The 18,976-nt window shown below is 40.1% G+C and overlaps 1 protein-coding gene across 1 annotated transcript in view; it reads right to left on the minus strand.

Moving 5' to 3' along the window:
* The window catches only part of LOC122553525 (ena/VASP-like protein), a 283,915-nt gene that overhangs the window by 87,609 nt on the left and 177,330 nt on the right, over positions 1–18,976 (minus strand). The window contains exon 3 of the mRNA XM_087989777.1: positions 11,199–11,376. Within this exon, the coding sequence (XP_087845903.1) occupies positions 11,199–11,376 (178 nt within the window). The remainder of the gene's footprint in view (positions 1–11,198; positions 11,377–18,976) is intronic.

Below are 18,976 nucleotides of genomic sequence, written 5' to 3' on the forward strand. Positions count from 1 at the left end.
TGGCTTTTTCTTACCACCTTTCTTAAATACTGACACCTCACCTGTGATTGTTGACGACACAAATATCTCAGCAAGGGATCCAGCAATCACTTCTCTAGCTTCTCACAGAATTCTAGGGTACACCTGACCAGGTCCGAGGGATTTATCAAACTTTATGCATTTTATGACATTCAGCACCTCCTTCTCTGTAATATGAACATTTTTCAAGATGTCACTATTTATTTCCCCACGTTCTCTACCTTCCATATCCTTCTCCGCCGTAAACACTGATGCAAAATACTTGTTTTGTATCTCCGAGTTAACATTCATTTTTAAGTGGCTAGAATTCAATAGAATAGATGTACTGCTGTGTAAGGCTCTGGTCAGACCACAATTGGAACATTGTGAGCAGTTTTGGACCCCGTATCTAAGAAAGGGTGTTCTGATGTTGGACGGGGTCCAGAGAAGGCTTATGAGAATGATCCTGGTGACAAAGAACTTGTCAGATGAGGAGCAGTCGAGGACTCTGTATGTACTCAATGGAGCTTAGATCGATGAGTGGGGCACCTGATTCAAACTTACAGAATACTGAGAGGCTTGGAGAGAGTGGATCCTTGTCTCACCTCCTTCACTAGTAGGCGAGACTAGGATCTGAGGGGACAGTGAAGGGATGACCTTTTAGAACTGAGATGAGGAGGAATTTCTTCAACTAAAGGGTAATCTATGGAGCTGTATTGTTGCAGAAGGCTGTGCAGGCCAAGTCATTGAGTTCATTTAAGACAGAGATAGATATAATCTTGATTGGTAATGACATTAATGGTTATGGGAGAAATCAGCAGAATGGGTTTAAGAAATATCAGCCATGATCATATGGCAGAGCAGACTGCATCGGTAGAATGGCCTAACTTTGCTCCTATGTCCTATGGTCTTTGGTTAGCCTTCACCACTTTGTACACTCTCGTTTTTGACTGGATTCTCTCCTTGAGCACCATTGTTATTAAGAGTTCATCCTTTTCATTAAGTTCTTCTTTTGGGCTGTAATGAATTTTTGTATTATGAAATATTTACTTCAATGCCTGCCACTGCTCATTCACTGACTTTCTGCTTTGTCTATTCTCCCAATCTAGTTTAGACCATTCTTTCATCATACCTGAGTAATTATTCTTTTTAAAATTGAGGTCATTGGTTTGCGACCCAAGTTTCACTCCCTCATACTGAATTTGAAATTCTACTATGTTGTAATCACTACCCCTTAATGGATCCTTAACTAAATTATTCATCCTACCTCATTACATATTTCAGGATCTAAAATAGCCCGTTCCTGGGTAGCTTGTACAATATACTGCTCTAAGAGCCAATTGTGATGATCTCTACAAATTTATGTTCTGTACTACTCTTGCCTATTGGATTTGTCCAATCAATGTGCAGATTAACATCATCTATGACAATTGTCATGCTCTTCGTACATGCCTTTGTTATTACATAACTTATATTTATTCTACAGTGAGGCAATAAATAAGGGACATATACACAATCTCCACCCTTCTTTTCCTTGATATTCTTTATTTCCACACAAATTGATTTCACATCACAACCTATTGTATCCATATCACTATTTGTTCCTTTATTAACAAAGCTACCACAGCCCCTCTACATTTTTGCCTATTTTCCTGGAAAGTCAAATACTCTTGAACATTGAGTTCCTAGTGCTGATCACCCTGCAACCATGTCTCTGTCATACATATTAAGTCATATTCCTTGATTTCTATTTCAGACATCAACTTATCTCTTTCATTATGAATACTGCAAGTTTTCAGATAAAGAGCTTTGATTTTTTTTTAACTACTATTGGGGCGGCACAGTGGCGCAGTGGTTAGTACTACTGCCTCACAGTTCCAGGTTCAATTCCAGCCTTGGGCGATCTGTGTGGAGTTTGCACAGTCTCCTTGTGCCTGCGTGGGTTTCCTCCGGGTGCTCCAGTTTCCTCCCACAGTCCAAAGATGTGGAGGTCAGGTGAATTGGCTGTGCTAAATTGCCTATTGTGTTAAGAAATGGGTCTGAGCGGATTACATTTTGGAGGGTCGGTGTGGACTGGTTGGGCCGATGGGCCTGTTTCCGCACTGTAGGGCATCTAATCTATTAATTATTCTGGTTCTAATTTTGACTGCACTCTTCTGCTTTTACGATCTGCCCCTTCCTGTCTCTCTTTGATAGTAATCTGCTTCCTCATGAACCTACATCTTTGCTGTCCCTTTTTTTATTTTTTCAACTTCCCTTGAATTGGACCTTTCGTAACAACTGCTCCCATCGAAATGAATTAGTTTACAGCCCTATCTACAATCCTACATTTTCAACTCATCAAGATACTGGTCCCAGCATCATTCAAATAAACCCCGTTCCAACAGAACTGGGATTTCTTTTCCCAGTACTGGTGCCAGTGACCCATGAATCAGAACCCACTTGTACTGCACCAATCTTTAGCCATGCATTTATCCCTCTAACATTATTTACCTTGCATCAATTTTCATGTGGCTCATAGTAATCTGGAAATTATTACCTTTGTAATAATTTTTAATTGAGTCCCAACATGCTCATAATCCCTCAGCAATACCCCCTTCCTAGTACTATTTATGTCATTGGTATGTATGTGGATCATAGTAACTAGATCCTTCCCCTCTCTCTCCAAGTTCCCCTCCAACCTGAAGAAATGTCCTTAACCTTGGCAATAGGTAAACAATAGACATAGGTGCAGGAGTAGACCATTCTGCCCTTCGAGCCTGCACCACCATTCATTATGATCATGGCTGACCATCCTCAATCAGTATCCTGTTCCTGCCTTATCTCCATAGCCTTTGATTCCACTATCCTTGAAAGTTCTATCCAACTCTTTCTTAAATGAATCCAGAGACTGGGCCTCCACTGCCCTCTGGTGCAGAGCATTCCACACACCCACCACTCTTTGGGTGAAGAAGTTTCTCCTCATCTCTGTCCTAAATGGACTACCCCTTATTTTAGCCTTCAGGACTTTCTGTCTTTGCTGCAGAGAACTATATCTTTTACTCTAGCTATGCTATTCCCCATTATAACTCCACTTCTCTTTTCACCCCATGTTCTGTACCACAGTGCTTTGTTCAGGTCACACATCCTCTCAACAATCTGTGCGCTCATCCACATCAAAAGAATCAAAATTCTTAACTGTTGTTGGTGTTGTACTCATCCAAAGTGGAGAGTATTTCATCTTAGCCCTGACTTGTGACTTGTAGATGGGAGGCAGATTTTATGGAGTCATGGGTATGAGGGGATATAAAAGATGGGTCCAGGGCATTAGGTTACATGGGTTGGCATGTGTAGAGCATGGCGAATGTGTGCGGAACATAGAAACATATGAACAGGAAGAGGAGTAGGCCATGCAGCACCTCGAGCCTGTTTCACCTATGAGCCTGTGAGTGTTTGAGAGGCTAAGGGTTGGACGGATGTTTCATAATTCCCACACCTTTGAAGAGGTCAAGTCCTGCATTGGATCTGGTCCCTGAATGCCTTTGGTTGAGGTATTGCAGCATATGGAAGAGATAAGACAAGGTTGGTGAAGGAATGGCTCCTTCAGGATTCTGAAAACGCGTGTGTGTGTTTGTAGAAGAATGTAAACCTATTTAGATTGGCAAAATCCTGAAAGAACTGTCAAAGAAAATGTGTGGAATTAAAAAATAGTATTTCAGAATGACTGTTCACATCAAACTATCATGGGGTCTGTGCTACATTATTAAACTCCCAAACTATAATTTTCACATGAGGAGCCTATCAAGTAATTAATTTGATGGACAGCTCAAAATTATTTATTGAAAGGAAATATTTGTTGACATAATGAATTGAGCACTTCAAGTTTAAACAGTTAAGTGAGATGTTTGTCTTTATTAGGGACCGGTTTAAGGAATTTCAATGTATTTTGTCATCAATGAGACTGCTTTTTGTCCAATAGACATATCAATAGACATAGTCAGCATGTCTCCTGAAGTTTTCTCATGAGTTACTGAAGGAAGTGACTAGGGGGTTATGAACAGCAGTTATTCAGGGCCTTGGGAATGACTTGAGTTATTGAGTAGCACAAGGTGTAGGAGGGTCTAAGGAGATAGGGAGATGGGCACAGCACAACAAAAGACTATGATATTGCAAATGTGGTACAGGGTAGCTGGAAAGCAGCCTTGAGGATAGGAAAAGGGCATATGGTGGCATGGACGGGCATTGGGGATATGTGAGGGTGACCAGATGATTTATGTTTTAATTGTTAAAAACGTTGGCTCCAACATTGGAGAACCCGAGCAGTCTTTCTGCTTAGCCCACCTTGGGAACTGGTAGCATCTTTGTTTTCTTATGGGTCACCTAGGTCAACTCCCAAACCAGCCTATCCACTCACCCTCTGACCAAAAATTCGTAACACGGGCAGCCATTTTTAAATGTTGGATTCCCAGAACTGGGATTCCTCCTGCTGATGCGGGAATGAAATTAAGACCTCTGTCATTATCCTGACATGGGAGTGCTCAATGTTAAGTTTAAATGCCAGTGCAAAAATATGCTAACACTGTTAACCTTCATATTGATAAGCAAAAGAATTAATGCAAATACAAAGAATAGAAAGGATCAAAAGGTCAAATTGTCAAATCTTTGTAAAATCTTGCCAAGAAAAACTTGAACCCATATGTAATAGAAGAGAAAAATGTGAATCAAATAATAACAACACAAAAATGAAAATGCTTACAAACAGTGCACTAAAATATCTTTCATAAAAAGTGCATGTCCATTGTTTGACCATCAGATGGCAGTGATCGACTGCTCTTATAACAATAATGGACAGTTGAAAACAACAGCAGGGATTCAATTACACCAAAGGCAGATCTTCCACCCTCAGCGAGGCATAAAACAAATCATATCAGATTGACCACCTGATATATACACCATCCTAAAGTTTAAAGTAGCCAGAGTATAACTCTTTAGTTCTGCTAATGACTAAAACATATGGAATAGCACATTAATTATATATGCATCACTTACTGACTGGAAAGGAACAAGCCATTAAAAAAAAAATCATTTGCTCCATCTACCCTAAATATCCCTAATAACCCTGGGTAATGTTTCACTAATCCTGGTTTGTAGTAGGAGTGATTAGACTCATGTTGCAATTCTGTTGTCATGCATTGGTTTACATAAAACAATAGATACATTTTGAAAGTAAAATAATTTTGATGCACAGCTGAATGATGATCATCTGGTATTATTAAGGGAACTGTAATATTTGTATGAATTTGTAAACATTGTAGTTTCCAACTGTGGCAATGGTGTGCCTCCGGTCATATGATATGATGAATTGCCAGTCTTGTTTGCGGTAACACAATGACGAGACTATTGAATTTATCAATGAAAGCAGATTTCACATTCATTTTCATTTCTAATCATGCTGTACTGTTCTTTAAAGATACTGTCTTGTATTTTGATAGCTTTTGCCATCTAGCTGACACTAGCGTTAGCAATATTGCACACAGTTTTATCCAGCTCCAAAAAAGAAAACAAACTGATTATTTTGGATTGTGATCCAGATTGCTCCTAACTCAGTCTAGGGGTAGACTTATTAAAAAGTAAGTGATCTTTTCACAAGCACCAAAAGCTGAAAATCCTAATTTGAAATTAGCTTGTTTATCAGGTTTCAATTGCTGGGACTGCAGACGTCAGAGAAATGAACATTACTGATAATTTTATTGAGTTTTTTCTATGACAAAGGGAATATATTGTGTTTCTGGAGACAGTTCTTTCCAATTTAGCAGGTTACAATATGCAAAGTCAGATCTAGGTTAAATGTAAAGAAGTTGGTCTTTCCACAGAGAATTATGGCCCAGTAGTGCTGGCTGTTGGATCATGTGGTGAAAGCTAACATGCAGAAGCCAGAGCTGAATTGCTTTCTGGTGATGAAAAGACATCTTCATATAAAGGAACTATATGTAAGCACCAGAATCACAGTGCTCTCTGCATTGCATTTATTTGTCAAAGATGTTACAAGAGAATGTTTCATATTTCTCTTCCCTAATTTTGTTTTTTGCTTTGACAAGGAAGTTTGTGTGTGTGTGTGTGTGTTGTGACACTCTAGAAATTGCTGATGTGTCAGTTGGGCTGGACAGACGAGTGGATATGTTTTGTAGGTACAGTTGAAGTGAGTCACAAACCAAACCTCTAATTTTGACATGCAGTGTTTGTAAAATTTCTCAGCATACACAAGGGCCAATACTTTGTGGCCTCATGATGGAGGCGGAGTTAGGAAAGAGATGCAATATGTAAGTCCTGCTTCTGTTTCTAACAATTTTCACCAGCAAAGGAAAGGAGCAAGTCTGGAACGTAACCTAGGGGAAACAACAGTCTTGTGATATTATCGCTGAACTATTAATCTAGACATCCAGGTAATGTTCTGGGGACCCAGATGCAAATCCTGTTATGGTAGAATTTGAATTCAATAAAAATATGGAATGAAGTGTTTAAGGATGACCATGAAACCATTGCCAATTGTTTACTTGGATGGATGTATGAACTTTCAGCTATATAATTATAAGATTTGTGAGTTATATTTATAAGATTGTAATGGAGTGAGTAGGTGAATATTAGGAGGTTGTGGGTAAGAACAGGTATGGTGGGGATGGAGATTGAAGGGGGTGAAGGAGTGGGAATGGTCAATGAGTTTGGGTAAAGGGAGGGTGAAGGAAGTGAGGGTGAGAACTTTCCACTGACCATTAGATTCAATTTTATGTGGATAAGCCACTGAACCATTGAAGAACCAAACTAATGTTTTTGGGAATGTTAACTTGACAACATTATCACTGTCACATCTTCAGCCCAATCCACTTAAAACAGGTCAGAACAACCTAAAACATTGTGGAATTTGAAGTACAAATAATGTTTTTCCTATTTTATGATCTTAGGTCACTAATAGGCACTTTCTAAGGTTTTGTTTTGTTTATTTTTCTAACTAACCTTTTTTAACATGACAAAGAAAACAATAAAACCAATAAATAGTCTTCTGTGGATTTTTTAAACATTTCATTCTTACCTGCTGAGCTACCGAATTATTTGTTTATGACAGATTTTGTTTGGCAAGAAGCATTTAGGTTTTAGCTAAAAGAGGAAATCTTATGATCCAGGCTGATGTTACTAGTGGTCAAGTTAGATCCTGGAATGGAATTTGCCTTGATAGATTCTTATTAAAGCTTAACATGGCAGTCTTTCACTGAAACACTGCACACAAGGCTGCAGGTTTGGCTTTAACAATATAATAGAAACTTACAATGCAAAAGAAAAAAAAAATGAAATAAAAAAACAAAATGTATCACAAAATGAAAGATTTCAACCCATACAGCAAACCAAAATCCTAACTATTCTCCAATAAAAGACTTTAAAGTTAATCAAAATCCAAGTCATTTTCCTTCCCTGTCCAATCTGAAGTTTTTTTATAGAACATAGAACATAGAAGAATACAGCGCAGTACAGGCCCTTGGGCCCTCGATGTTGCGCCGATCCAAGCCCACCTAAACTACACTAACCCACTATCCTCCATATACCTATCCAATGCCCGCTTAAATGCCCATAAAGAGGGAGAGTCCACCACTGTTACTGGCAGGGCATTCCATGAACTAACAACTCGCTGAGTGAAGAACCTACCCCTAACATCAGTCCTATATCTACCCCCCCTTAATTTAAAGCTATGCCCCCTTGTAATACCCGACTCAATACGCGGGAAAAGGTTCATACTGTCGACCCTATCTAACCCCCTAATCATCTTGTACACCTCAATCAAGTCACCCCTAAACCTTCTTTTCTCTAGTGAAAACAGCCCCAAGTGCCTCAGTCTTTCCTCATACGATTTTCCTTCCATACCAGGCAACATCCTGGTAAACCTCCTCTGCACCCGTTCCAATGCCTCCACATCCTTCCTATAGTATGGCGACCAAAACTGCACACAATATTCCAGATGCGGCCGTACCAGAGTCTTATACAACTGCATCATGACCTCAGGACTCCGGAACTCAATTCCTCTACCAATAAAAGCCAGTACGCCATATGCCTTCCTCACCGCACTATTTACCTGGGTGGCAACTTTCAGAGATCTGTGTACATGGACACCAAGATCCCTCTGCTCATCCACACTACCAAGTATCCGACCATTAGCCCAGTACCCCATCTTTTTGTTATTCTTCCCAAAGTGAATCACCTCGCACTTAGCTACATTGAATTCCATCTGCCACCTTTCTGCCCAGCTCTGCAGCTTCTCTATATCCTGCTGTAACCTGCCACATGCTTCCTCACTGTCAACAACTCCTCCGACTTTCGTATCATCCGCAAACTTGCTCACCCAACCTTCTAACCCCTCTTCCAGGTCATTTATAAAAATGACAAACAGCAATGGTCCCAAAACAGATCCTTGTGGAACACCGCTAGTGACGGCACTCCATGAAGAAACTTTGCCATCAACTACTACCCTCTGTCTTCTTCCATCCAGCCAATTTCTAATCCAAACCTCCAACTCACCCTCAATGCCATATCTCCGTATTTTCTGCAGTAGCCTACCATGGGGAACCTTATCAAACGCCTTACTAAAATCCATATATACCACATCTACCGCTTTCCCCTCATCAACCTCCTTCGTCACCTTTTCAAAGAATTCAATAAGGTTTGTGAGGCACGACTTGCCCTTCACAAAACCATGCTGACTATCCTTGATCACATTATTCCTATCTAGATGTGCATAAATCCTATCCCTTACTATTCTCTCTAAGACTTTGCCCACAACAGAAGTGAGACTCACCGGCCTATAGTTACTAGGGCTATCCCTACTCCCCTTTTTGAACAAGGGAACCACATTTGCTATCCTCCAGTCTTCTGGGACTACTCCTGTAGACAAAGAGGACATAAAAATCAAGGCCAATGGCTCTGCAATCTCCTCCCTTGCTTCCCAGAGAATCCTAGGATAAATGCCATCAGGCCCAGGGGACTTATCTATTTTCACCTTTTCCAGGATTTCCAACACCTCTTCTCTACATACCTCAAAGCCATCCATTCTACTTATTTGTGCCTCAGTATTCTCATCGACAACAATGCCCTGTTCCTGAGTGAATACTGAAGAAAAGTATTCATTCAGTGTCTCCCCAATCTCTTCCGCCTCCACACGCAACTTCCCCCTACTATCCTTGACTGGACCTATTCCTACCCTAGTCATTCTTTTATTCCTAACATACCTATAGAAAGCCTTAGGGTTTTCCCTAATCCTATCTACTAAGGACCTTTCATGTCCCCTCCTTGCTGCTTTTAGCTCTCTCTTCAGGTCCTTCCTGGCTACCCTATAACTCTCAATCGCCCCAATTGAACCTTCACGTCTCATCTTGAGATAGGCCGCCCTCTTCCATTTAACAAGGGATTCCAATTCCTTATTAAACCACGGCTCCCTCGCACGACCCTTTCCTTCCTGCCTGACAGGTACATAATTATCAAGGACACTCAGTAGTTGCCCCTTGAACAAGTTCCACATATCATTTACACTCTTGCCTTGGAGTCTACTTTTCCAAGCCACACATCCTAAGTCATGCCTCACCGCATCATAATTTCCCTTACCCCAGCTATAATTCTTGCCCTGTAGTACACACTTATCCCTCTCCATCACGAGTGTAAAAATCACCGAATTATGGTCACTATCCCCAAAGTGCTCACCTACCTCTAATTCTAACACCTGGCCTGGTTCGTTACCTAGAACCAAATCCAGTATGGCCTCACCATTTTCTCAATTCCTGTCATGTCAGCTGTGAAGTCTTTCCCTTGAATACTCACATAACTGAGAGCTTAGACTGCTTCAGTCCTTTAATAATCTACAGAGTTCTAACCAAGCATTTCTGAGCTGGAAGTTTCACAAATTACACACTTTCACCACAGTAACTAATTCCTTAACTGCTCTGAACAACCTCCTTTTCTCAGACTGACAACTGTTGCCTCCAACCCCAGGGGAAGGTAATGGCATAGTGGCATTATCACTGGACTGTTAATCCAGAGATGCAGATAACGTTCTGGGGTCCCAGGTTCAAATCTCTCCATGGCAAATGGTAGAATTTGAATTCAACAAAAAATAAATCTGGAATTGGGGTCTAATGATGACCATTGTCGGACAAACCCACCTGGTTCACTACTGCCCCTTAGGGAAGGAAACTGCTGATCTGGCCTACATGTCATTCCAGACCCACAGCAATGTGGTTGACTTAACTGCCTTCTGGGCAAATTAGGGATGGGCAATAAATGCTGTCTAGCCAGCGATACCAAAAACCTGTGAATGAATAAAGGGAAAAACATGTCAATTCTCCCTCAAACTGAATTCAAAAGCTTTTGAACAAAATTAAGATAAAAGTTTGCTCAAAACAGATTCTGCTAGAGGTAATGGCTTATTGTTTTCTCTCTCCTATCAGTCTCAACAAACTTCCATTAACTTCCCAGGAGTCTTTGCAGTCACCTGCTCTCTGCTGGTTTTAAATCACGGTTCTAGACAGATTAACTTAATTAATTTTTATACCTTTTACAAAAATAAACCAACACCCATATGCAATATAAATGCAAATTCTAAAAAAATTATACAAGTCATACAGCTCTCATCACAGAAAGATATATACTTCTCAAAACTAAAGCAATTTTGAACATAATTTTCACCTTGGATCATGGTTATGCCCAAAGCAGAAACTTTGGGCCTACACGTTTAATTTGCTTTCTTCAGTAGATCTAATATTAAAGGCAAAGACACCATAGTTCCAAGGTCTCATTAGAGATGACTGGTGGTGAACCTGAGAGTCACCATTCCTCAGGTGAGGGGCAAGGTTGCAAAGGAGAGTCCTTCATTGTAACCACAGCTAATGTGGGAATTGAACCCACGCTGTTAGTGTCACTCTGCATCGTAAACCATTTGTCCAACCAATTGAGCTAACCAAACCCATAAATCTAATACTGATTGTTTATTTTCTGAATGTGACAAAGTTGAATAGGAGCTAAAAAAAGTGAAACAATAGCATGCACAAAATATAAAGACAGAAATTGCTTAAAAAAAACTATTGTCTCACAGTTTCTGCAAGGTCCACAGTTCATACGAGACTGACAACAGCAATAGCAGATGGAAGGAACCTGTGTGTGATTGCAAAGAAGAGCAAAGCAGCTTTTACCTCCATCTTGTGAATTCAGCACATTTAAAGCATACGCCATTGCATTGGAAAAGGTTGTGGCTTCTTCCTTGCTTGCAAAGTTTAACCCGTAGACCTGTCGAGCATCTCGCCATTGGTGGAATGTAGGTGTAGCCTGATTGTACTTCAGTCCTTTCACAATGGAGTAGTTTATGACTACCTAAAAGCAAATTGCAAATCAAATCAGGAAAAAACATAATACATTAATTCTGAACATAATACATTGTTAGTTTATTCTCCAAAATTGAAAACACGTTACGTGAATAAGTTCTGTCAAAGTAATATAGATGGCTCGTGTATCAAAAGATTAATGTTTTATACTTGTCATAAGATATGTGGGTATTTTTGCTGCACATAAATTTACAAATATTTACAGGAATATATTAGAAAGTGGAATAGATACAATCCTGTAAGCTAAAGTGAGGACACTTCACTTTCTAACACTTTTGGCATTATGCCAAGCTACTTCAAATAAATCATAAACTATTTTAAAAGTTAATTTGAATTAAACGCTTGGGAAAGACATCATATTAAAGTCTTTTAAACAAAGATCCAAGTTTAATAATGTGTGGGCTATCAAAGTTCTAGGATTATCTTGCTGTTCATGAAGCCAAGCAAAACTTTAATTTCCATGACCCAGTAACACTTTCAGAGTTACTCTATGCTAAATTCTGTTCTTTATTTCAGATACAGACCAAAACGTTTGCTTTTAAAAGAAAATGATCTAACTACAGAATTTAAAGATCAAATATGAATAGATCATACAGATGAACTTCCACCAGCTCCAATGATAAGAGAAAATTGCATTCTAGTGGCTTTGGAAATATAACACCACATTGTTTAATATAAACTCCTACTTAGCAGTTTGCCAACATAACAGAGTCCTGTTTTTTGTTGTCTGGCCTGAAGCAACAAAATTCAGCTTCAGAAAAACATGATCACATCGACAGTATTTAGATGAGAATTGGAGAGGCCGGTATCAAAAGCTTAGTTATCAAAGAATCAAATGTCGAAATGTTGCTTTCTTATAATTCCTCAATTGGTCATTTTCAGTTTCAAATCCTACTTTTTGCTTTGTTATTGATCGAATAAATGTGATAACAATGTTGGGGTCAGTAAAAGAAAGTCATAGCTGTGTGATTTATTACACTGTATGTGTTTGAAATCTGCACCTTTAAACAGTTGACTCTGCATAGCCCTCAGGCGAGGCAAAATGAACTTCAGCACAAACAGAGCTTCTTTCATCGGTGTCAAAATTGGCAGTCAGATTCTAAATGTTTGTAAAGAGTCTTTTAAAATAATCAGATATAGTAATAGTCATATTTTTGTCTTTTTCGTGAAACATTCAATGAAAAGCTATTCCCCAGATGGCTGTGAACGAGGTAAAAATGTAACTTTTTAAGAAAAGCTAACGACCAAATGCTTTTGGCAGGAATGCATAAGAAATATAACTCATTTAGGTTTCTTAACATTGAAAGCCTGAAAAATAACTGAGTCTTTTAAGAAATAATTTAAAAAGTGCACAAATTTATAATAGATACCAAGGACTTGAATTTCAATCTGGAATCAGAACCCTAATATTCAGATAAAGTCTGGATGTTGATCCTGTGCCACTTTTGCATTATTTGGATGATGGCATCTTCGAACGTAGTTACCCTAATTAGGCCACCAGCAAGTGTTGTGCTCAATTAAAATCATTAAGTGCTGCCAGCAGGCAGGAATTGACTCCGAAGTACATTCTGTGAAGGTAGACAACAGCCATGATAGTGCCTGCCACTGCCTTCAAGAATAGAGAAGGTTGAACTCAGGTGACTACTCTCCTGAAATAGAAAATTGGCCAAAACAGTGAATAAAAAGGTATTATATCTGATGCAATAAACATTATTGTCAAAAAGATTTATTCAGTTAAAAAAAGTTATTTACTGTCTTCTATCAGTGCAATTGATAGCATTGAACTAATGTATGGCAGGCTGTGGGGCATAACAATCTGCAGTTTGAAAGCCATCATCTGGTTCTCCTTGTCCATCCTCAAGGAGATTCTCAAGGACCATGACAGGCAGTTGATTAGAGGTGAAAGAGTTTCTGGTTCCTCTGCTTTCATTTTTAAAACAGCAATGTGTCCCAGAAGCATCAGGACATCAACAATGCATCTGAGAATATGCTGCAAGTTATGGGATGTAGACAAGAAAATGGAGATGAGACCACAACCAGATCAGCTATAATCTTATTAAACTGTGGAGGAGATTTGAAGGGCTAAATACTCTTCTCCTCCTCTGAAGTCCAATGTTTCTCAGGGAACCTTACTTTCAGTATGTGCAAGCAGCCATTCTTGCCTCCACAGGGAAGTATATATCAAACGCTGCAAAACATCCATTCAGCGTCAACTAGGAAGGATCAACTATGAATGATTCCCAAGAGAAAGGTCAGAGCATTGGATTTAGCATTTAGGTGACAGCTACAGACTAATAGAAAGACAATAAAATAGTATTCTGAAGGATGAAATTAAATTGGCCAGAGGGACTTCTTCCTTTAAAACTATGTCTGACTTCACTACCTTCTCTGACCTGTTCTTGATCTTTCTTTACTCACATAAATTGACTAGATGATGCCTATTAGGGAAGTTTTTAGATTACCTACCTACAGTGTGGAAACAGGCCCTTCGGCCCAACAAGTCCACACTGACCCTCCGGAGAGTAACCCACCCAGATCCATTTCCCTCTGACTAATGCACCTAACACATTGGGCAATTTAGCATGGCCAATTCACCTGACCTGCACATCTTTGGACTGTGGGAGGAAACCGGAGCACCCAGAGGAAACCCACGCAGACATGGGGAGAATGTGCAAACTCCACACAGACAGTTGACCAAAGTTGGAATCGAACCTGGGTTCCTGGTGCTGTGAGGCAGCAGTGCTAACCACTGAGCCACCGTGCTGCCCCAAGTTAAGGATACTATTAGATTAGAAGAGGCTTATAATATTACATGAGTCACAGAAACTTGCACAGGGTTATTAGAAGTTGATAATAAAGAAAAACACAAAAGCCAGGAACACAAAAGCAGAAAAGACCTCTTATAGGCAAGTAAAAAGTAGGATGGCTGAAGTTAACATTCTCTAGAAGAGAGGAAATAATTTATCATGGGGCATGTAGAAATGCCCTGAGCCATTTAGCAAATGTTATAAGGTAAGCTTATCTTCATTGTAGAATTCACAAGTTACGTAACTAAACAGTAACTGGGTTGGGGTGGGAATGGGGGATGGTGACTAATGTGTGAATTATCAGCGGAGAAGAACGTATCAAGAATTTTAACAGATTAAAACAAAGAAACCTCCAGACCTGATGAACCACTTCCCAACAGACCAAGAGAGGTAGCTGCTGAGATATTAGGTACATTCCTTGTCAGTTTTAACAATTCCCCAGATGCCAGAGCAGATCAGGCAGATTGGAAGTTAGCAGATAGTAAACACACAATTCAAGAAATGTGAGTGGGAAAACATAAAGAACCACAGTCTAATGAGCCTTGCATCAGTTGTCAGGAAAATGCTGGCATCTATTGTTAAGGAATTCTTAACAGTGCATTTAGAAAATCATAGCATGATGAGTCAAATACAACATACATTCATGGAAGAGATATTGTGTTTGACAAATTCATTAAAGACCTTTCTAAGAATGCAACTAGTGGGATAAACAAAGAGGAACCAGTAGATGTAAATACTAGCATTTCCAAAAGACATTTGATAAAGCAACATTCCAAAGCTTAAGCTAATAGATTTGGAGTTAAATATTAGCATGGACAGACGATTATTAATGAAAAAGAGACAAAGAGTTGGGACATGCAGAACATTTTCCAGTTTGCAGGTTGTAGCAAATGGAATGCTGCAAAGATCAGTGGTAAGTCTCAAACAGAGCCCCAGCATCAATCAGGATAGGGTCTTCATCCAGAATCCATGTATAATAATAACTTCGACAAAAAGACCAAGTAATGGATCAATTTTGCCAATGATATAAAGCTTGGTGAGACTGTAGATGGTGAGGAGGAAACAAAAAAGCTGCAAAGGCATGGAGATAATATGTGTGGGCAATGAGGTAGCAGGTGAAGTACAAAGTGGGGAAGTGTGAGGTTATTCCATTTGATGGTAACAATAGAAAAGCAGACTTTTTTTTAGAACATGCTGCTGTTCAGACAGACTTGGGCATTCACTGTAAAGGGAATATAAAAAGTTAATATGCAGGTTCAGTAAATAATTAAAGCAGCAAATGGTATTTTGACCTTTATTACAAGGAGTAATAGAGTCTTACATAACGCATTGGTGAAAACTGTCCGCAGTTTTAATCTCCATAGAATAGAAAGGGTTTGGAGGAATATGGGCCAAATGGAACTATAGTAATTTAGAATATCTGGTCAGCATGGATGAGTTGGACTGAAGGGTTTTTTTCTATGCTGTGCATCTTTATGATTCTACCTAAAAAAAGTATTATACTTGCACTGAAGGTGCTGCTGAGATGTGAGAACTGACCAGTACTGACAGGCTATATAGACTGCACCTACACTCTCTGGAACTTAGAAGAATGAGAAGTGGTCACATAGAAGCATACAGGGTTTTGATGGGACTTGTTAGAGTAGCTCCAGAAAGTTGATCGCCACCCCTGACTAGAGAATCAAGAACACTGGGACACAGTCTCAGAATAAAGGGTCAATCATCGAGGACTGAAAGTTGGAGAAAATTCTTCAAAGGGTTGTGAAATCTTTGGAACTTCCAAATACTGAGTACATTTAAGGCTGAGTTAGACAGCTTTTGCTCTTTTAATGAATCGAGAAATAGGTGTTGCGAAATCATGTTGAGGTTGTACAGGACAATGCTGAGGCCTCTTCTGGAATACTGTGTCCAGTTCTGCCTGCCCAGTTATGGGAAGAATAATATTAAGCTGGAGAGGGTTCATAAGAGATTTACCAGGATGTTGCCAGGTAGCGAAGGTCTGAATTATAAAGAAAGACTGTGAGTTTTTTCACTGGAGCGTAGGATGTTGAGAGGTAACCTTATAGAAGTTTGTAAAGTAATGAGAGTTATAGATGATCTTAATGGTAGTTGTCATTTCCTTAGGAGGGGGATTTCAAGACTAGGGGTTAGATTTTTAAAGGTGAGAGGAGTGGGATTTAAAAAAAGACATGAGAGGCAAACGTTTTACACAGAGGGTGCTGCGTGTGTAGAATGAACTTCCTGAGGAAGTGAGGATATGTGTACAATTATAATGTATATACATAAAAAGGAAAGATTTGTAGGGATACGGGCCAGGAGCAGGCAGGTGGGATGAGTTTAGTTTGGGATTATGTTCAGCATGGACTGGTTGTAACGAAGAGTTTATTTCTCTGTGGTCATACTGATTAATAGAGAAGACTAGAGGGTCAGTATGGTCTACTCTGCCCCATTTGCCATGGTCTCAAACTGCATTCAAGTGAGTTCCATTTAGTAGCAAACATGTTCCATGTAGCACTTTTTCCATTAATTTCTGAACTTCCTTTTAAGTACAAGTAGTTTTGCTTTTACAGCGAGCACTTATTTTTTCGAAAGCTATGTAGCACTTGGATGTGTTAACATGACCTTTTGTTTTATAGTCTGTTGCATTAATCATTGACGAATGACTCATTCACATAGCAAAAGCTTTGAATATGTATTAACAACTTGACAGACCATCCATGTTTCAACAGCACAGTTATTTTTAGAACTTGTCCAATGTCAGTCATCAAACAACTTTCTTAGCATTTAAGTATTACCCATTGTCAAAAATTCTGCCTCTTGTAAAATATTTCACAGTACTTACTGATATTATAGCCTGGTGCCTTTTGAACATCAACGCACTGTGGTATGGGATAGCCATTCACAGTTCTGTGCACAGCAAGTTCCCAATTCTAGCCCTTTCCCAATTCTAATCCCTACAGTGTGGAAGCAGGACATTCAGCCTATTAAGTCCACACTGCCCTTCCGAAAAGCATCCCACCCAAAACCATCCTATATCTCTAACCCTGCATTTCCCAGGGCTAACCCATCTATCCTGCACATCGTTGGACACCATGGGCAATTAAGCATTGCTGATCCAACTGATCTGCACATCTTTGGACTGTGGGAGGAAACCAGAGTACTTGGAGAAAGCCCATACAGATATGGGGAGAATGTGAAACTCTACACAGACAAACAGTCGCTGAAGGCTGAAATTGAACCTGTGTCTCTGGCACTGTGAGGCAGCAGTGCTAAACACTGAGAAACTGTGCCGCCACAGGAAAAACAGGAAGGAGTATGTACTGAATTAATCTTGACTGCTCTATGCATACCTTTTGAGGCTGGTTACATAAGAGAATCAGCAGAAAGTCAGGAACAGATCACTTACAGAATCTTACAACTGAGATATGTTGGGTGACACTGGAGGCTTTAAACATCTGTATATAGCTTTGTATTGCTGTGAGTTGATGTACACTTATTTCGCATGAGGGTACCATTTATCAAAAACAAATTATTGTTACAAGTAAGTAGTCGATAATACTAATGTGGGCGGCACGGTGGGAGTGGGCGGCACAGTGGCACAGTGGTTAGCACTGCTGCCTCACAGCGCCAGAGACCCAGGTTCAATTCCCGCCTCAGGCGACTGACTGTGTGGAGTTTGCACGTTCTCCCCGTGTCTGCGTGGGTTTCCTCCGGGTGCTCTGGTTTCCTCCCACAGTCCAAAGATGTGTAGGTCAGGTGAAGTGGCCATGCTAAATTGCCCGTAGTGTTAGGTAAGGGGTAAATGTAGGGGTATGGGTGGGTTGCGCTTCGGCGGGGCGGTGTGGGCTTGTTGGCCAAAGGGCCTGTTTCCACACTGTAAGTAATCTAATCTAATCTAATAACTGTGGCTATATCTAATGGCACGTTATAGGATCAGAGCATTAGTAAGAGGAAACGTATAGCTAGAATTCCAGGATAATTATTGAATGATTAAAAAAATATGAGGTACTAGGTTATGGGGCAGATTCTTGACATGGAAGTCAGAATGGGTAGCTAGCAACTTTAGCTCATCACTCAGCACACAACAGCACCTCAGGACATGACCCATGGGCACCAACATGGGCACTTCTCATACAAGTATCCAATAATTGATAACCCCTCAGGATCCTCATGGCACATCTCCTATCCACTTGCTGGATACTTAGGAAATGCACACCTGTAGTCAGGGTGTTCTGGCAATGAGTATTGAAAGGCTGTTGCGAAGTTACAGGGACAGCCAGCTAATTCATGGATTGCACTAGGCTGCAACACAGGGCTGCTCACTTGCTCTCAGCACTCGCTCTTTTAATGCTTACCTCGCAGCACCCAGGCCTGTCTTTGCCTTGCCTCACTCTCCCTATTAGCATAGTCTATCAACCAGACAAAATGGCAAACATTGGATTTTCCTGGGTGTTTTGGTGCATAGCACTGTAGGAAGCACTCACTCCCATGAAAAGCTTGAGTGTCATTTTGACATCAGTATACATCCCATCTACAGAGCTCTTGTGAGACAGTGGGCCTGGAGTTTTGAAGGACTGTGCTTGAAGGTCTGGGTTCAAGTCCCACTAGCCCTAGACATGACATGCTAAAACAGGCTGATTAAAAATATCGACAGTTCAACTATTAAAACATGCTCCTGTGCTGAGGGGTGGACTGCGGGATAAATCTAAGAGCTGGTATAGTATACTCCCTGGCACATCAAAACTGCCACACTCTTTTATATTGCTTTTAAAATTGGCAGCA

The sequence above is a fragment of the Chiloscyllium plagiosum genome, unplaced genomic scaffold, assembly GCF_037043375.1.
Source record: "Chiloscyllium plagiosum isolate Xiang-an unplaced genomic scaffold, Cpla_swu_hap1 HiC_scaffold_8, whole genome shotgun sequence".
Taxonomy (NCBI): Eukaryota; Metazoa; Chordata; class Chondrichthyes; order Orectolobiformes; family Hemiscylliidae; genus Chiloscyllium; species Chiloscyllium plagiosum.